Below are 20,991 nucleotides of genomic sequence, written 5' to 3'. Positions count from 1 at the left end.
CACTTAGCCATACCACAGTAAACAAGACAAACAAGGTTCCTGTCTCCATTTTAGTTGGGGAGGCAGTCAGCACATAACTAAATAAGATAGTGTTTGGTGCTTCTCGAAACTGAGGCACGTTACTGGGCTTCAGAGTGACTGGGAGGGGATGCAGCTGCTTTAGAGGGGGTGACATGGAAGCCTTCTCTTGAGGCAGTGATATTGGTCTGAGACTTGAATGAAGAGAAGGTGTCAGTCCTGTGAAGACTGGGTGGAAAAGGCTTCAAAGCAGGGACAGAGTGAGTGCAAAGGCTCTGAGGTGGGAGCTTGGACTTTTGGAAGAGTAGACAAAAGGCTAGTGTATCCAGAGGGTAGCATGTGAGGGGGATAGCAGCAAGAAATTTGGTCAAAGAAGTTGTCAGGGGCCAGATCCTGTAGAGTCCTGTAAGCCATAGCAAGGAATGTAAGATTACATTCTATTTCTAATACTTGCAATGAAAAGTCATTGGAGGATTTTAACCTGAGTGATACATTATAATTTTCACTATTAAAAGATAAGCCTGTAATATTATAATGGGTTGAATGGTGGCCCCCAAAGTTTCTCTTCATGTCCTAACCCCTAGCACCTGTAAATGTGATCTTATTTGGAAAAAGAGTCCTTGCAGATGTAATTAAGGATCTCGAGATGAGATCATCTGGATTATCTGGATGGGCTCTAAATCCAAGGACAGGTGTCCTTATATGAGGCAGAAAGGAGAAGATATAGGGGGCAAGGCCATGAGATGGAAACAGAGATTGGAGTTATGCAGCCATAAGCCAAGGAAGCCACCTTCCTTGAAGCCTGGAGCCACCAGAAGCTGGAGGAGGCAAATAAAGATTCTCCCCTAGAGCCTTTGGAGGGTGTACAGCCCGGGTGACATCTTGATTTGAGACTTCTGGCCCCCAGAACTATGGGACAATACTGTTGTTTTAAGCCACCAAGTTGGTGGTGATTTATTAAGGCAGCCACGGGAAGCTAATACAAGTGTCGCAGAGACTTGGCATACATTAGCGGGTGGAGGAGTGGAATTGTGGGGACGAAGTGGGAGGCTGTTAAAGTAATTCAGGAGAAAAATCATGTGGCTTGCATCAGCAGCAATGAGAATGATGAGAAGTGCTCTGGTTTAGAACATATTTTGGAAGTAGAAGCAACAGGATTTGTTGATAGATTAGATGTTGGGGACAAGGAAACCAAGAATTTTTAAAAATCTACTTGGTATTTGGCCTGAAGAACTAAACAGATGCTAGTACTGTTACCTGAAATGAGGAAGACTAGGGGAGGGGCACATTTGGGCTGAGGTTTTCAGGGTGAGATGATCGTGGGGGCAGAGGTGGTCCTGAGTATAACATAATCAAGAAACCTTTGGGGACATATTAATTTTGAGATGCCTGTGTCACATCCAAGATGGGGTTTTGAATAGGATGTTAGGCATGAATTTGAAACTCAGTAAAGAGAGGAGGGCAAGTAAAATTGGGAGTCATTAGTATATAGATCAGTGGTTCTCAACCCTAGCTGTACATTGGAGTCTCTGAGGGAGCTTAAAAAAAGAAAAGATACCAATACCTGCTCTCCATTCCAGACCAATTGAAATGAATTCTCTAAGGTATTTAAGAGCTCCCCAGGTGAGTCTAATGTGCAGCCAGAGTTGAAGAACCACAGGTGTAAAGATGGTACTTAAAGCCATGGGGCTGGATGCCATCACCCAGCACAGCTGCCGAAAAGATAAGGTGCTGCTAATAGGTCACAAGCAGACTAGACTCCATTTTTCCTCAACTCTCCGAGTGGCCATAGTTTTTGAGTTGGCACCATGTTTCTCTTTCTGTGGGCCGTGAGGCGAAAGAGATGGGAAAGCGAGTGAGTAGATGGAGTAGAGTCTGAAAGAGGAGGAGGACTCAGTCTGGTCTCATGGTGCCTAGAAGTTGAGAAACATGAGGATAGAATTAATTTTGGGATTTCGCAAGCTAGGAGCCATTGGTGACCTTGAGAAGACAGACCTGTTTCAACAGAGTGGTGGTTTGGATGGAAGCTCGTATTGAACCAGTTGAAGGGAAGTGTGTTTTGGGCCCATAAATCTTCCCACCAAACCCGGAGCAGTGAGGGAGCCTCTGATGGGCGCACTGCTCTTGCCTGCCCCCTTAAAATGCAGCATCTATGTGAGTTAGAATATTTTATTCAGAGTGACTTTGTTGAACCAAATATTTAATCTTTTGGAATGTGGTACCTGAATCCCCTTATTAATGTGTCAGTTTTATAAACGGTATGTCATCTGCACCTCTAGAGGTTCATTTCATTTAAATTTTTTTCTCTTGAATGTGACTTTGCTCCACATGAAATCCTCTTGGTGTTTCGCTGGGTACGTGATTGCTTAGCTTCTGCCAGTCGTTTCTCTTGAGTGAGGTTGTTCTAGTGTGATGAAACTCAGCTGCTTCATACATGAGTGTAAATAATGTTGTCAGCCTCATCGCCTGGTACACAGTCAGGGCTCAGCGAACATTAGTTGAAACTTAGGGCTAAAATAACCCTATGGCAGATACCACAACTGTCCAGGGAGAGCGAGGTGAGCGTTGTGAGGTCCCCTGGGAGGAGGGGACCTGAGCCACCATGGTAGATGGGAGAGTTTCTGCCCTTTACGGCCCTCACCCTCACCACCATGCTCCCCCTCTGTTGAGCCCTCGGTGCTCCCGCTCGGGCCCTATACACGTAGGTGCCGCAGTGCTGAACGGGAGGGCTGCCTTGCCTTTGGGGTTTTGGCTACAAATACGCCATTCCACTGGCACTCTGCTCTCAAAGAATCCTTGTTGCACCCGTGGTAGTTTCATATGATGGAAGTCAGGCCCAGCATGTGTGTGGGGAGCTGTGTTGGAGCTGATTGCAGTTCCTACAGCTTTAGAAAAATAGCATTTTCCGGAACACTGCACATCAGTGACAGGTTGGCAGACCCACGGGCGCTTCCTGGACTGCACCCCTCCAGCCTGGCAGATGACCTGGGCTCCTCTGAGAATTCTGTCCCATGGACAGGAGCAGACAACTGATTGACTTTAAATCCCTGGAAATTATCCAGGAAACCCCAGAATTATTCCCTCTATCCAGTCAGCCTCAGTACTTCTGAGTTGTCTATGGCCTGGGATTTTGTGTCCTCCAAGAAGAAGCTGAGGTTTTAACTCATCTCTCTGAGGAGGCTATGGACTTGTTACAGATTTGGAGGGCTTTAAACTAAGAAATCACGTTTCGCAGTACTTTAGTGTTTGTAAGTGCCACACCTCTGTGCTATAATTTATCTTCTGTTTCTGTGGTAAGTATGCTTCCAATACTGTCTGTACAAAAGAATTTTAAGGAGTAAAGAAAATCTAGAACTTCCTCATATAGAGTTTGTCTAGATGAAAAACTGTGTTCTTACATCCACATTTGAAAGCCTTAACTTTTTTATTTATTATAGGTTATTTTCAAATATATACAAAATTAGAGAGACTTGTATAATGAGTACTCTGTACCCACAAGCCAGCTGCCAGCACTCTGAATCTTGCCATTCTTGTTTCATCCATCCCACATGCCTCCCCCACCTTCTTTTTATTTTTTCTGGCATATTGTATTAGTACGTTTTTTGCAAGGCGATACTGTGGTGACAGGGCCCCTAAATCTCAGTGGCTTACAATAACAAAGGTGCATGTCCTTTGTAAGTACAAGTGGCTCTGCTCCTTACCTTCTCTCCTCTGGGACCAAGGCAGAAAGATGAGCCTCTGCTTGTGGAAGACCCCACTCACGGTTGTTTCTGAAGGGGATCTTGCACCAATTTGGCCATAACTGAGAGCCAGGATAGACAAGATTTCCTAGAAGAAGTCTGTCAGTGTTGTCTGACCCTTAGGAGAAGAAAAAAGGTGTGTTTTTCCACTTAGTGTGACAGCATTCCTATCAATTAATCTGTACTCTAGGGGCAGGGAGTTAACATTTGAAGTTCCCTGATTAGGACTATATACTCCAGGGAAAGTTAGTTAGCATTTGAAAGACCTGAACTAGGAATCCCCTCTCCTAAGGATGTCTCAGCAAGTCCCTAACTATCCAGATTAGAGAGTCCATTAATTAGCATAAGGAGTGTTAGAAGTGTTTTTCTTTGGTAGGATGGGTGGTTTCCAAGTTATATAGATTGACTAGAAATATTGTTCGTCTACTCTTGCCTGAAGGAGTATAAAATCTTTGTGAACCCAACAAATGGATAGCCTTCACTGTGGTATTCTAGGTCTAGGACTCTGTCCTGTTCAATGTGCTGCCACTTGAAGGATCCTGAGGATTCTGTCACCTGATTTGACCAGAAGGTAGTTGAAATCTGGCTTCTAGAATAGTGTTGCATCTGCCTCCACCAAACCTTTCAAGTAACTACTTGTTCTAGTACCTAAAGGAGAGAGAGCTTGAACTTCTCTGAGCTTACAACGGGTTGTGTGACTATTTTGTGCCTCTTTGTTGTGATGTACCACCTAGTAGAGAATTTATGGGAGGGGACCTACAGTTCTTACCTACTTTTGATCATTGGGATCCACTGGTCTCTACCTATATAGGAATGTACTTGTGGTGAATGGCCACCATATTGGCTCACTTTACAATGAAGAGAGTGAGAACTTGAGAACGAGCCTTTGGATTTTTCTGTTTTGGTGGGGTGGGGGGCCGGTCATTAGTGTCCTCCCAAACTACAGAGTGACCACAAAGTTCCTATATATCAGATTGTTCCCTAAGTGCTGTTGTTAGGTCTTTACAAGGACTACTTTAACCACCAGTGTGGAAGAAGATGTCTTGAAGGACGTGGGAAAAATTAAAATGTGTGCAGAGAACAGAGGCGAAAATATGGACAACTTCTAACTAGTGTGCCTAGGAACAGTGTGGCCAATCTGAAGTGTAATATTTTCAAGATAATTCACTTAGTTATGTCTTTCCGCATCAGTAGAAGAGTTTACCTTCTCTGTACTTCATATGTACCAGCATCTGTGCTAATTGCTTTACACGAATTATTTTATGTAATCCTCCCTCCATGAGGGAGGAAGTATTATTCATGTTTGACAAATGAGGCAAGTAAGGCATAAAGTTTCTCAGGGCCACAGCCAGTACTAAGCAGAGCCAGGATTCAAATTTAGGACGTCAGATTCCTCAGCGTTTTCCCCTAAGCACCACCTTTAGTTTACAAATGTGACATCACATAGGACCTTTGTTGTTTGCGCCTCCCTCCCTGTGTTCTCAAGGGTCGAGAGCCTCAAAGTCTTTAAAGTCTAATGGAAAAGAAAAAAAAAAAAGGTTTACTTTATTCCAGGAACCTCTGCCTCCAAAAGGTGGAGATTTTCCCACCAAGGCGAAGCGGACACTTAACATTTTCCTCCCAGAGTCACCAGAAGCCTTGGGACATCACTACTTTACATCCCTGTAAAGGGAGGAGTGGAGATGTGGTTTAATCCAGGAGGCACCTAGGGCTTCCCTGCCCCTTTACACAATATGAGAGTGTAGGACCACTTTGATTTCTGGGCTGGAGTTAAGCTTTGTGCCAAGCAAGATCTATATTGATTATCTGCGGGGTCGGGGGTGGAAATTCAGCATCAAGTAAATGGTGTGTCTTGTCATCCAGCAGTTCTTCCATTACCTTTAGAGCATCTTCCACAGGGCAAGGTGGCCAAATGGTTCCCAGGGGAAAAGAGATTCTGAGTTGTCTGCACAGCATCCCTGCCCGGGGGGAAAATGCCTACAGCCTGAATTGGAAAACCCTATTCTAAAAGCGCATCCCTGGGAAGCCTTTACAATAGAATCACTTTTAGGCCTCAGGGAAGTGATGGCTGCAGCAATTATGTCAAACCTGAAGGCAAACCTGAGGGAAGTGGCAGGTGGAGGAAATGTTGCTTTGGTTAGTAGATCAGGAAGCCTCGTTTAAAATTTTGGGGCTTTCGGAAAAACTAGACTGTTAGTTCTGTGGCAGTCTTCAGCTTTTCTTCACTGCGTTGTCCTGTCAAAATTTTGAAGAAATGGTCAAGGATGAGTGAGAGGGAAAAATAAAAATAAATAATAAAAAAGAATGTAACGTGTGATTCCTCAGCTGTGTCGTCTTCCACCATAATCAAGCTTTGGGTCAGGGCTCTCTCTCTTCAGATGTCTCAGGGGTGGAAGGGTGGATCTGTGTGTGACAGACATGCAGGTGGAAGCACGGGCACGGGCAGGTGTGCTGACCCCTACACAAGGACGGGGAGTGCTGCCGAGGGCATGGCGGCAGCGGCTGGTATGAGAATGCCAGAGCCCTTGGATGGCAGCACCTGCTCTGCAACAGGCTGCTAATGCCTACAAGAGATTTACGTGGATTGCGTTCACCATGAGGACATATAAGCCCTCTTATTCCTATTCTCATGGAATTGGGACCAGGTAGACCAGGGATGACCTGGACATTTCATATAGGTTAAGTCAAAGGTGAACAAAGGTGTAAGAAATCCTGGGAGTGACCCCAAGGCAAAGGCAACTGTGAGTTAGAAACAGATTGGGCCAAGCAGAAGTCTCAAGTCCAGCGAAGGATCAGGACAAGTCAGTATGCCACCCAGATAGCCTAGCCCTCATCTAGGGCCACCAGATCCTGAGGGCTGGGTGAGTTTCTGGGAGCTCCTGCATGGGGGAGCCAAGCCCTGTGGTCATTGTCTTAGGTGCGATCTATCTCCGAGTATTCCTTTATTTGGAAACACCCAGGGATTTCTCCAGCTTTTATTTCCCACATAGTTGACCATCACTCCTCTTCTCTTTTTCCTTGTTCCTCCTCACCACAACCCCCATGGCCAGATTTAAAAGATCAAAGGTCGGCAAACACATGGATCGAATCTTGCCTCCCTCACACACTTGCTGTTAGAACTTGGGTGAACTATTTAATCGCATAGTCTCTTTTTCTGTAAAATAGGGACTTGCATGCTTATCTCAACAAGCTGATGTGAAGATTAAAGGAGCTAATGCTGATAAAGCACAAGGCCCAGTGCCTGGGTCATAACATACACATTGCCTGGTGCCCAGGTCATAACATACCAAATGCTTCACATTCGTTTCTCTTGGAACAGTCTTCCCGGGTCTGCAGGGGAAACGAGAGTTAACAACTTAACAGTATGGGGATACGTTAAAGGTTCTTGGAATTCAAAGTATTCTTGTAATTACTCATTGACCATATTCCCTGACTTTGTCTAAATGCTCTCAAGCACATCTCCCCATTCCTAGATCCAGTGCACTGATTCTTCTTGGTTTGGTTACTAGAACAAGCTCTCAGGCTTGCCTTTCAGAGCTAGGCTCTGCATTCGCTCTCCTACTGTATTGTGTCTTTTTATTCTGATGCTTTGATGTCTTGGGCTGTCAACCTACAAAAACAGAAACCAGTTTAAGAGGCAAAGCATTTATTTGGGATCAAAGAATTGAAATTTGGGAAGCACAGATTCAGGTAGAAACCCAAGTAGGAGTAAAAGTCAGGGGCTTTTAAAGGCAAAGAAAGGAGATTGTATTACAGAGATTTCAGTTGGAGCTGGAGGTGGAAGCTGGTCTTGGCTGAACATTGACTGACTCTTGATTCAATCTTCAGCAAGTCCACAATCCTCAGTCTTGGCAATCAGGATATCCGTTCTCCTGCTGACTTCTCAAATAATTGCTTGTAAAACAAGTGCCAGTTTGGCCCAGTCCAGAGGTTTGGCCCAGTCCAAGGTTCAAGATGGCAAAGCAGTTTCTCTGGAAAGGCAGCTCCAACTCCTTTTTAAAAGGGCTCCACTCAAGTCATTTCTGACAAGGCCTTGCTGATGCTGAGGGAACCACCCCTCCCAGGGTTAGCCAGTTCCTAGACAAGAAAGGACTCACCTGTGAGTGTGCCTCTCCTGTGCAAACCAAGCAGTACAGGGCCCACACCCCAGCCACCTCCTTTATCCGGCTGTCACTCTCCAAGCTACTACTGTGCTGCCCTACTGACCCCAGGGCCAGGTGCTCAGAAGCCAGTCCTAGGCCTATTTACCCTGCCCTCTCTGTTCCTTCCTGTGGAAACCCCAATGAATGTGACCGCTCGGAATTCAGGGAAAGCTGTACTAAAAATGTGAAGTAATTTGGTTATAATCTCATATTGGGTAGTAGGTCATGTGCTACCTTTTTCTGCCTCTAGTGACCCTAACAAGGGTATTAAGTGACAGTGCTCAGTAGATGGTGCAGTTGAACAAGCTGGCGTTTGGAAAGGTGAAGAGATTATGACCTGATGTTTTTCGTAGGGAACAGTTATAACCATGATGATTAGCAAAAATTCCCTTGGCCGACTGTTTCCTGTGCTGTACTACTATCGCATATAACATCTTCCTGTACATGATGCTGAATTCTAAGTGAGCAGTGTGAGTGGCCCTGTTAGCACCTTGACCAAGTTAGGCTCATGCAGGAGGACAGAGTGGATCAGACGCTGGGCTGTCTGCCAGTACTCGCCAGCTCAGAGGGATTGGCCGAGAGGAGGACGGATAGTTTGAGAAAGTTAATTCAACATACTTATTCCTTTCAGAATTTCAGTTTTATGAAGCAGGGCTTGATAAGGTGATCTTGGCTTGTGAGAATATGCAGAGGCCGATGTGAGGAGACATTATAGGGGATACGTGTCTTAAAAAAAGATTGAGAAACAGTTCTAACAATATGACATAATAAAAAAGAAAGGATCATTATAATTTGAACTCTAGGGCCAAAAAAGATGACTCAGGAAACTTAAAAACTAAACAGTAAACAGTGCTAGGGAAAAGGAGACGTGCAGAAATGGAATAGTAGGGATCAGTTAGAGTTAGGTATCATTGATATGACTAGTTTGAGGAGTAAAATGAATAAGCACATGTTTTAGAGTCACAGGAAGTGAACCCTACCTGAAAATTGTTAATGCTTAGAAAAGAAAGCATTCTTAATAGGAATTCCTAAATTGGCAAAATTCCTTGCTTAAAAATTAAAATTAGAAAATTTTTTGATTGGATCATTTGGGACAATCAGTAAGCAGGTGGAAAACAATGGAAAACTACGTGTTGCCTCAGAATCATCAGAACAAAAGGAGTTGTTTGTATGTAAAAGATTATATGCTGGCACTAGAAAGCCAAGAGAGAAAACAGTAGTATTGCCAGCAAGCTCTTCATTAAATAAACAAAAACTGCACCCATACAAAAGTGAGGAGGCTGAGGGAAACAACCCAGGAAGGTATGAGAACCACCAGGGCAAAGGGCCCGTCCTCACCTGAAAGTCACAATACTGCACACTTTTGCCAGAAAATGAGTGCTGTTTGTGCAAATGACACCCAGGAACTGAGTGTGTGAACCCCTGGGAGTGGCCTCTGCTGGGAGCTAGTGGATTGTTAGAGCAATAGAGGAGTTATTCTTGGGTTTCTGCTAATACACTCTCTTCTGAGCTGGAAATTTATATAGCACATAGGGCTAGAAGGGAGTGTCAGAGATTGTGACCCATTATGTTAAACTTACCAGTGGCTTGAAGACCTAACCAGGCTGCTTTTGACCTGTTGTTATCAATAGTGAAGAACTGGAAACACCCTAAGTGTCCATCAGTTGGGAGTTGGTTAAATAAGCTAGCTGCTTGCATAGCATAGAATACTGCATTTAAAGAACAGGTAGATCTTCTGATTCGACATGTAGCCATCTCTAGGATACGTTGTTCAAAGAACACTTAACAATTGGAGAACAGCAATACATGTGGTATACTGTTTATGATAAAAATAAAACTATGTTTTTCTGAAAGTATATGTATACAGTATGTATCTAAATGCTTAGAAAAATTTCAGGAACTATTGGCTACAAACTCATGACAATAACCTCTAGAGAGAACCGGAATTGAAGAGGAGGTGAATGGTCAAGGAGACTTTTGCTCCATTGGTATTCTTTGAAAGTTTTACAATGAAAATGTACTTATCTATTGAGTAATTGATAATTTTTAAAATGTATAATTTTGTTTAAACTTTTACCTGATATTTATATTATCCTGTTTGGAATGTAACTCATCCTCTGGGCCACTGGACATCCTCTTATTTGACTGGTGCTTCTGCAGTTTTATATATTTGTTTACAGAACGGGGATTCCGTATGGACTTAGCAACATTTAAGTTTAACAATGAAACAGGAAGATAAGAATTTTATTGGACCTTATTCTATGCTTATATCACTGATAGTAGTTATTGTCACAGAAATGCTACTTCCCAAGGTCACCAATTTGTTACAATTTTGTGTTTTTCTGTCTTAATTTAAGGACACTCCTCTATCCTCTTCTTCATCGATGACCCTACCATTTACCATAGTAGTTCATCCATGTGGCTTCTAAACTGGAATTCAAGAATATGGAGCTCACGTGGCTTGTGCCCACTTCTCTGGCCCTTGATAGATTTCGTACTAACCTACCTCCCAATACCCTGGAGTTACCCCAGGCTCTGCAGGGTTCACCTGCCCTCTTTGTGTGAGAGTTGCACAGTCCTTCGTCACCCGGAACACTGTTTTCCCTCTCTCCTGTCCTCTCATTCCAGAGTCTCCTCATCTCGCGGTCAGCTCCATGGAGCCACAGGAAAGACATGTCTGCTCTTCCAACACTACCACCTTGTCACCATGAGCTCCTGAGAAATAATGTTAGGACTTGAGTTGACTTTTGAGGCATCATTGACCCTTGCATCACATAACATATCTGAGTAGCACAGTGGAACAATTATGAGCTTTATTTATTCTTTACATGACTTCGAGCAAGTTGTCTAAACTCTCAGAAACTCAGTCTTCTCATTTGTAAAGTAGAAATAATAACTCTAGGATTTGAATCTCGTTATGAAGATTCACGATTCTACATACATTCAAACATACAAACAGCAAGCAGCAAGTGGTGGCTGTTTTGATTGCGTGTTTTGAGCTCACCTACCTCCTTTCCAGAACCTTCAGTCTCCTCAGACTGATGGATGCATGGCAGGTGCCCCTTGCCTAAGTTATCATTTCTAATTGTTCTTTCACTGTGCTGCCATTTTTAGTTGAGACTCCCATTGCAAAAAGTGCAGGGTGTTCCCATCTGTGACATTCGAGCCATTTGCTAGGATCCTCTAGTTTTTAAATGCAGTGTGTTAATAGGGTCCATCTCTCAGAGGTGGTCATTCTAAGGTAAAGAATCAGAGCAATGTCCTAACTAGGAATGCCATTGCTTCTCTCTCTTTCTTTGGATATTAATAAGAAATCATTGGTGATTGAGTAGAAGCAACAAAAAGTGTTAGTGTGAAATGAATGGGATAGTAAAAAAAAAATGAATGCCAAGAAAAGCATAGACCACTTGCACCTCCCATGACTTCTTACCTCTGTCACCTCTTACCATCTGTGCCTCCTCCATCACATCTATTGAGTGTAGGCCACTTTCAATCTTTGCCTATATTTCTGCTCATTCTAAGTTAGACCGCCCCTGAGTCTTCTCTCCCTGGTAAACAAACTTCCTTTTATAAACGAAGTATCAAGCTGTATGTTCCATGTCGTGTAGATGACATAGATGGGGGTGATGAACAGAGTTTATCCACATGTGGCTCTTTGAAAAGTTTGCTGGAAAAAAGGGAATTATAAAGACCTGTTGAATGCAAGGTATCTAGAAGGTAATCATTTGCTGCCACTATGGAACAAAAACGTATTTCAAGCAAAAGATAAGATTAAATTGGCAGAAAAAGTCAACTTCACCTGAAGCCTATTCATTGCCATACAGTGAGTTTCTGGCCCTCCCGAATTTGAAGTCACTTACAGCCCCAGTGTTACTGCTCTCCGTGGATTGGGTAGCACTGTGATCCGGGAGCCTGGAGAGATTCATAGTAGAGGAGGACACCATCTCCCCTTCAGGGGACTCACAGTCTAGTGGGAAAGAGATAACAAATAAGCTAAAGTCCAGGATTGCAAATTAAAGTCTGTTTTACAGAAGAGGAAACATCGCAGCCTATTTCAGTATCTCTGCTGGGGTTGTTTTCAGAGGTTGAGATTCTTCTTTTGTAGCTTTTTTTTTTTTTTTTTTAGCATATATCAACCTAACTTAATGGAAAACATATAGATTGTACCATATCATACTAAATAATGTAAATAAATGAGAATATTCATTATATGTGTAGGGTCACGATAAGAGGTAGTGGTAAGCTGCACCTCTCTCAAAAGCGTCTGGGACATGTGAAGAAGTTGCATATCAGTGACTTGCTCTAATGTACTGAATAGGAGCCCACAAAGGTTCTCTGTATTGGACCTCATTCAGGAGGACTTAAATACCAAAAAACCCCAAAGGTCCATATCCAGCATGCATAGCCCCAGATTGGATGTTAGCTAGCATAGTGTCAGGGCTCTTGTGGTTAGAGTAGCCGAATGGGAAGCCAGATTTCTTAGGAGACTATCATCATTGTGACCCTCCATTATACAGATACTCTTATGTGCCCCACAAATGCAGAGTCATAACAGAAAACCCAACACTTATGGAGTAGAAAGCTAGAAAACAAGCACATTTGTACATGGGAGTTTCATCTCAGGATCCTAAGTTGTTTTGTGTGTGTGTGAGGAAGATTGGCCCTGAGCTAACATCTGTTACCAATCTTCCTCTTTTTTCTTTTTTTCTGTTTTTATCCCCAAAGCCCCAGTACATAGTTGTGTATCATAGTTATAGAGTTGTAGCTCTTCTATGTGGGACACCGCCTCAGCGTGGCTCGATGAGTGATGAGTAAGTCCGCGCCCAGGATCCAAACCGGCGGACCCTGGGCCACCGAAACAGAATGCGCAAACTTAACCATGCCGCCAGGCCAGCCCCAGAATCCTAAGTTTTTGAAGTCTGTTTTTTCAGTCGACTTTGTTATACACAATCTTTTGGGCCCAAAAATTATATGAATAGCCTTAGAAAAATTTAAAGAACACCAAATATGTAAGATTTTTTAACGTTTTACTAAATTCTTCTTGATTTGTAATGGATTTTAATATGGTTATAAGATTTTAAAATATGATCCTTGCTTTATGATTTATCTGGGGGTTCAAGTAACTGAGTTTGAGTAAATTATTCACCACTTCATTAAAATTCAGTACTCCTGAAGGTTTCCATCTGATGCATTAGCTGTCTATTGCAAAAGAATTGCTGTGTACTTGGTACAGAGGATGGTTTTCCCAGTTGGCCTGCCCTGAAAGTGTAGAGAATACAAATGAGATGTAATTTTACATTTTACTTTCCACTAACAAAGATTATTTATGCAAACATCAGGAGAAGAAACTGGCTTTCAGTAAGGATCTACGTGTTGGTAATTTTTAATCTCTTAGTGGGAACCTATTGGTATAAAAATGCATTACTGCAGAGAGAGATCCTAGAGTCATAATGATTAATCTCCATTGCTTGGAGGTAACATTTTAGTAAATGGAGATTTAGTTAACGTTCTAATAAAATGAGCTGTTGTCATTTGAGAATAAAAATTATATCCTAATATATTTTAAAACTAGAAATTTGTTTACTCTTTTCCCTACTAGAACTGAAATCATGTAATTTATTGGAACAGATGGTACAGAAGAGGTGGTGTGTTACACTTTTAGTAAAGATAATATATAAAAATATTACCAAAAAATAATAAAATCATGGACTTAACGGCTTTTACCCAGTCCAACTGATTTAGCTAATCTTAGGTTTCCTCTACAAAATTCCTGGCAAAGTTAAACCAATCCCTTGCAGTCTCCTCGAGCACTGTTGTCTCCGGGTACTTTGAGTCACAGGCTCATAACCAAATTTGTGAATCGCTTTCCAGTTGCCTTTGTTATGGTTAAATAAAATTCCATTTTCAGATTCTATTTCCAGATATCTCTGACCATTAGAACATCCTTCCTTAATGCCTAGCTTAAATTGAAGCTCTGATTGGCCCCTGGCTTCTCTGATGTGGGCTGCTTTACTCACAAAGTCTCATTCCTCTGTCACATTTTTTCCTCAAATGTAAACATTCGAGTTTCTCCTGCTTCCTTTTGTTGTGTAAACATTATTCGGCATACTTTCCCCATCCTGCCTGTTATTCTCTGCACACTCTCCCTTGCACATTTCCCTCTTTAACCATGCCCAGAATTAGCCATGGTATTTCAGGCGCAGCTGGGTGTGCAGGACCAAATGGATCCAGGAGCTGATGCTCAGAACAGTGGTTTTAACCCTTTTGAGAGTCTAAGCTCTGGAATCTCTCCACAGAAAAATGCACATGTGTGTAGATGTACAAGTTACATACAATTTCATCGGATTCGTTGGACTCCCATAGCTCCTTCAGAACCCCTGTGCCTTCTGGCCTCGTGGATTAACCACACTGACTGTTGTGTTGGGGCTGTGCATGGGAATTACTGGGGAAGCTTTTTAATGACCACATATACCTGGGCCCTACCCCGGGAGTTGGTATAAAGTAGAGAATTTGGGGATCTGACTGAAGGTTTCTCGGAGTTGTTTATTTTTAAGCAGGATATATTTTAGAAATCAGATTTTGAAACCGGTTTTCAATTATAATCGCATATGTGAGGTTTTTTTCAGAATCCGATTTCACAAAAAAATGCATTTAGTTGGCTTTTTCCTGAACTGACTTGTTCAGACATGTCCTTTCAGGATGAAGTGCTCCTGAGATTTTAAAAACAGTCCGCTGAGCCTCGCACCCAGCTGACTTCTCTTCTGCTGGCATTCGGATGACGCGTCTGTTGACTGGCTTGATTTAGGAATGACTCAAACCTAGTGGAAAGTAAAACAGACATATGTTTTGACCTCTGGCCCTACTGTATTTTTTTAATGTTTGTTTTGTGGAATTTATGGCATCTTGGAACCTATGGAAATGACAAGGGTAAAAAAAAAGTTCTGGTTTCTGAATGTATCATTTAACCAGATAATCGAGCAAAATATTTTAAAAGAAGCACTCAATCTTGTGACTTGGTGTGCTTTAATCTTCATTTTTCTTCCTCGTTTTTGAGGTCTACATCTTCAGTGAGTCTACTCCATCCTTGCACGGTCCCCTTGTCAGCCTGGTCCTAGTCCCACATCGTTGTCAGTCATCCCTTTTGAACATCCCGGCAGTAGTTTGGTTTGGACGCAAGTGTAGACTAGCGTTTGGATACTAAGAGGATCCTTGGGGTGGGGGGGGAGCGGAGGGGGGGTATAGATCAGCGTGGAGAAGTAGGTGTCCTATGAAGAGGTTTCCCTGTGGTCTAAGACAGTGGGGCGTTAGCTGCTTAACACACAGAACTTCTGTTTCCACCTGACAGTGAATTCAAAACCAGACTCGGATGTGTTGGAAAGAGCTGATAAGGTTTTATACAGAGTGGTGGACTTGCTAAATGCACGGCATCCACTGTTGAATTTAACTGCAGTAACAATTATGATACAGCCTTTCAACATCAGACGTAAAGTCTGGCTCTTCTCCTAGGTCTGAGGGGAAGAGGGGGGGACAGCAGACATGTTGTTTAAAAATGTGTTTTCTGCTCCTCGCTTCCTCTTCACCTCAGTTACCTCCTTCTCCTTGCAGGTTATGGCCACACAGTGCCCCTGTCAGACGGGGGTAAGGCCTTCTGCATCATCTACTCGGTCATCGGCATTCCTTTCACCCTCCTCTTCCTGACGGCAGTGGTCCAGCGTGTCACCATCCACGTCACCCGAAGGCCTGTCCTCTACTTCCACGTCCGCTGGGGCTTCTCCAAGCAGATGGTTGCCATCGTTCACGCCGTTCTCCTTGGGTTTATCACCGTTTCCTGCTTCTTCTTCATCCCAGCAGCCGTGTTCTCCGTTCTGGAGGATGACTGGAACTTTCTTGAATCCTTTTATTTTTGTTTTATTTCCCTGAGCACCATTGGCCTAGGGGATTATGTTCCTGGAGAAGGCTACAATCAGAAATTCAGAGAGCTCTATAAGATTGGGATCACGTGTGAGTATCGAGGTTCACTCTGCTCCCTCGGCCTCTGTGTTGCCATTCCAAGTTCCACCTCGCTTGCTAATGAATAGTCATTTGTAAAAGCCCTGATTGCTGTTTCATTGATAAGTTTTCAGTTTTGCCACCTTCCCATAACTATCTCACTTCATCACGATTCCCTTTGAAACTCTCTATGCAAAAATCTTATTACTGAAAGTTGGTTTTTGCTGGCACCTTAAGACTACTGTTCAATTTCCTACTAATAATGTAATAGGCATTATTAATTACAGTGTAAAAATGCTCGACACAGAATATACTTGATAACCAAACTTTAGTAAAACAAAAATTGAGAGAAAAATTCAAGAACTCAAAAAAAAAAAAAAAAAAGTTGCTCTACTTTATTAAATATTTTAAGCTCCAGAAAATTAGGGCTAGGATGTAGCCTGTTACTATCAATCATGTTCTTTCATGTTCTTTAATTTACCAGGAAAATCTTAAAACAGATGCTTATCTCATTTGTCCATCTGGTTCTTTCTCAGCGAAGTTAGAACATGTTAACCATTTTCAGAATTTTATATGTGGAAAATCGGCATTAAAACTCAGATAGCCAGTGATTTATAATTTTAAAACAATTTTTAAAAATTTAATATGCTATCATGGAAAACTTAGTAATCCATTTTCAAGAAACCATTTATTTTTGTGTGCCCCTTTCCTCTTTTCAAAATGCATAGAATGCATCATAATGTCCATACAGTTTTCATTTCTGTCTTTTCAAGAATTTTTCAAGACTCGGGTCATGTCTAGGAAATCATAGTATATACTCAAGCACTCAGATACTCTGTCCTGGCTCTGTTTTGTAGTCTTAACCTGAAAATGATCAGTTGAACTATGTGTATGTTAACATTTCTGTTAAACCATGGGCTCCCCCAGGACAAAGACTTCACTCATAAGCCCCCAATGCTTTGAACAGTGCCTGGCTACCATACAAGTTCAATAAATAATTACTAAATGGTTACAAGGATCGTTTCATATTTCTTCTGGTTACCATAATTATTTTTAATGTCCACGTAATATTTCACCAGGTGGCTGTACCATAATCTAACCATGCTTCTGTTGTCAAATATTTAGATTGCTTCCAATTTGGGGGCATTATAAATCACTCTGCGGTAAATATTTTTGAATATTTATACTTTTTCTACTTTGATATCTTTCCAAGTGGGATTGCTGGCCCAAAGTGCATATGGCTTTCTGTGACTCACAGAACATATTGACCCATTGCTTTCCAAATGGCAGGACGAGTTTACACCATCACCAGAATTATCTGAGTATAACAGTTTGTGCACTCACGGGGTGGTGTGGGCCAGTGGCATTATAGGTGTTTTTTTGCGAATTTGATAGTACAGATAAACATTATCTGAACTTTCTTTTCATGTATTAGGTAAAATGTTACCTTCTTATTTTAATTTAATTTTATCATGACTTAAGGAAGTTGAATATGTTTCTGTAATTGTGTTTGCTAGCTCTGCTTTTCTCTTGTGTTAATTGTCTTCTCATAAATTTTGCCCAATAGTTTAACTTCCTCAATTTTTCATATAATACTAAATCCTTGTAGAACATTTTAACACTTCTTACAACGTGAATCATGGTTTTTTAAGGCAATCTACATAGTGTATGTGCAAATAAATGTTCCAAAGCTATGTTTGTGGATAGGATAAAATCCCAAAGCTTTTGCCTGAAACCCCATGGGTGTTTTTGTTAGCCCTCAGGAGTTTGACCAAATAATGAGTAAAGGAAAAGGAGAGGATTTGCCAATTAATCTAACAACTTCATTGCTGTTTCTAAAATATACTATATTATTATCAAAACCTAATAGCTAAATTCTAAAGATACTAGAACTGTGTCACTTTGCATTCTTGAGGTAATCAGACTTTTTATTGCTATTATGCTGCCAATTCTAGCTTTCCTAGTTCATTTATTTTCTGAAAATCTTCCTCAAACATTTTTCCACTGGGACATGAAATTGGGATTTTTGTTATTCTTTTTTTTGTTTTTGTTTTTTTTGTAGGAAGATTGGCCCTGCACTAACATCTGTTGCCAATCTCCCTCTTTTTCTTTTTCTCCCCAAAGCCCCAGTACATAGTTGAGTATCATAGGCGTAGAGTTGTAGCTCTTCTATGTGGGATGCCGCCTCAGCTTGGCTTGATGAGTAGTGAATAGGTCCACACCTAGGATCTGAACCGGCGAACCCCAGGCTGCCGAACTGGAATGCACAAACTTAACCGCTACGCTACCAAGCCTACCCTGGGATTTTTGTTATTCTTAAGAGTTTTCATTTTCGTTTCTTCTTCCTTTCCATGATGATTTTTTTTCTGGAAACTGATTTTAAACATGTTGGAACTGTTTAAATTACCATTTTTCCATCACAGATTCCAAGGAATAGCACTTTAACCTGAAGCAACAGGTTATCTTTTGTTTTGGAGTGAGAAGAATGAATAGTCCATGAGCCATAAAAAATGACTGTCACGTAGTGGAAAGGTTAGTTTGCTGCTGGATCTCAGTGGGAGTATAAAAAGCCACACACAGACCTTTTTAATATCTATATCAATTCTTTTTTTTTTTTCTCTACATCAGTTCTTAAAGGAATTTTTGTCTAGCTTAAACTGTAATTTCTGTTGCTAAGCTTCTTATTCTTTAGGGAATTAATAATAGAAGTATTGAGTGCTTAAAAAGGTGTCAAGCTTTGTCCTGAGCACTCATGATAAATGAAAAACTCTTCTAAAATGTCACTGGCTTTTTGAGAGCCACTGATGATAAAGTGGGGCTGGACAGCCCTCTCCTCAAAGGTCCACCTTGGGTGAGTACAGTCTGTTATGTCTCTTTAACGATGCCACATCAGCCTCAACTATTATTTTTTTTCTCAAAAATCGCACCTTATGATTCTGAATAATCCAAGTTCTTAGAAGGTTCATGCTTCATTTTTCTCTGGGTAGTCCTGCTTTGACCCATGGAATTTAAAATGTTCCTAGAACTTAGGAAAGTGGCAGTGAATTTATTCATTGACAGACTTTCTGTGTCGTTACTTGATTTATCTGTGACTAGATCCCACTGAGACACTGTCATTTTTCTCACATAGGTTACCTGCTGCTTGGTCTTATTGCCATGTTGGTAGTTCTGGAAACCTTCTGTGAACTCCACGAGCTGAAAAAATTCAGAAAAATGTTCTATGTGAAGAAGGACAAGGATGAGGATCAAGTGCACATCATCGAGCATGACCAGCTGTCCTTCTCCTCCATCACAGACCAAGCAGCCAGCATGAAAGAGGACCAGAAGCAGAATGAGCCTTTTGTGGCCACTCAGGCATCTGCCTACTCCGATGGCTCTGTAGACCATTAAGCTTAGGGCTTTGCTGCATTGTCTTAGAGCACCAGGGTCGGGGCAGTGACAAAGAGGCTCCATTTTGTTCATTTTTACAAGATTGTAAAAGCCAAGATGCTATTTTAACAAATACTTACTTTTTGCAATATTTAAAAGAAAAACAGAACAAACAAAAAAATGGAACAAAGGAAGCTTTTACTGTGGAGAACTGTTTAATATCTGAGGAAATGGGACATGTACCTGTAATTCGTATGCAACAAAATTGTCTAGACTTGACTAATAGGTGAAGAATACTTGAAGCAGTGTGCTGCTGTGGATAGAAGCAGATTTTATACTTTTAATTGGGAACTTTGGGATTTGCATTTCAATTTAGCTGATGACTAACTAGCAACATTTATATTTAAAAGCAAAAAAAAAAAAGCATAGAGATGTGTTTTATAAATAAGTTTATGTGTACTGGTTTGCATGTGCCCATCCAAAATCATTATTTTTGTAGAGTCTAAGTTAAACCTACTATTTATAATTAATAGGTAACCATTGACTGTGTACAGATAAAGTATAAATATGTTTATATCTTGTACATATAGTTTAGGTCACCAGATCCCAGTATACTTCTTAACCCAAGATTGTAGATATTTTTTCTTCTGATTTCTCTTTATACTAAAGAATCAAGAGTTGCTGCAATAAAATAAGAGGAATAGTACGCTTACGAGTAAATTACTATAGTATTCTGTTACAGTAAATGTTTCTACCCTCTTGTAATAGTATGATTGCAGATGTCTAAAATGTTTGTAAGCATTTCTCTGGAGGTAAACAAGTAATGAAAAATATGATTTGTAAAAAAAAGGTTAAGATATTTTGTTTTGAAAGTTCATTGTGATCTGTAGTCACCTAGTAACTAAAGCACACAATGTGAATTTAGATGCCCCAAATGAACAGATTCTGTCAAATTAATCTGAGAATTTTTTAATTTATAAGCTGAAATAAATAAAAATCATAGCTGGTTGCAATCTTATGCTTTAACATATCAAGAAAAGTTTTCTTCCATGTAGAAAATATGTATGCACTCCTTTATAGAAACCGTAAAGGCAACATTTCAATGATGTACACAGGACACTATTAAGAATTTTAGAAGAGAAAATTAGAAAGACCCTGCCTGATAACTAACACTCACTGACCTGCTAACTGAGTCTCATCCCCCTTCTGAGGGAGCTGCCCAGAAGGTGGTGGTTGAGGTGCTGGTAAAAATCAGCACCCTGCTGATGGGCCAGCTGAACAGAACATCCTCACCTTGCAGAGCTCACTCAGAAACCTCTCAACCATCTACAGTATGTGCTGCCCTAAGCACACCCTTACCAGCCCTGTCCTGTTCACTGCGTGTTAGCCTTCAGACATTGTATCCCCTGACTTACAGCAGGGCCCTTCTTTATTGTATAAAATCCCATCTTGTCACAGAGCAGCAAAACTACAAGAAGGAATTACCTCTGTTCCACAGCCCCCGTGCCACTGCATAGCTCCGGGGGTGGTGAACTGTCATCAGCAGATCCTCTCCAACATTTAATTCCAAACGTGTCGTTCTGTTCCTCTGAATCTGGGTTATGCTGCCCCATCAGCATATTTCTGTCTGTATCTTGTGCGGATACTGGCTCCATGGTGGAAGACTGCTCTCTCGCAGGGTAGGTAATTGGTTAAGGAATGGAATAGAGACTCCTTAGAGAATAGGGACATGC

The 20,991-nt window shown here is 41.5% G+C and overlaps 1 protein-coding gene across 1 annotated transcript in view; it reads left to right on the top strand.

Annotated features, from left to right (window-relative positions):
• KCNK1 (potassium two pore domain channel subfamily K member 1) overlaps positions 1-20,276 on the top strand; it is a 45,927-nt gene extending 25,651 nt beyond the window's left edge. Inside the window, exons 2-3 of the mRNA XM_058543011.1 lie at positions 15,506-15,901; positions 19,020-20,276. Coding sequence (XP_058398994.1) covers positions 15,506-15,901; positions 19,020-19,279 — 656 coding nt within the window. The 3' untranslated portion in view covers positions 19,280-20,276. The remainder of the gene's footprint in view (positions 1-15,505; positions 15,902-19,019) is intronic.
• The last annotated feature ends 715 nt before the right edge of the window (positions 20,277-20,991 follow it).

This window comes from Diceros bicornis, chromosome 6, assembly GCF_020826845.1.
Source record: "Diceros bicornis minor isolate mBicDic1 chromosome 6, mDicBic1.mat.cur, whole genome shotgun sequence".
Lineage (NCBI taxonomy): Eukaryota > Metazoa > Chordata > Mammalia > Perissodactyla > Rhinocerotidae > Diceros > Diceros bicornis.
The sequence above is the reverse complement of the archived record's forward strand: the minus strand, read 5'-3'. Positions and strand labels throughout refer to the sequence as shown.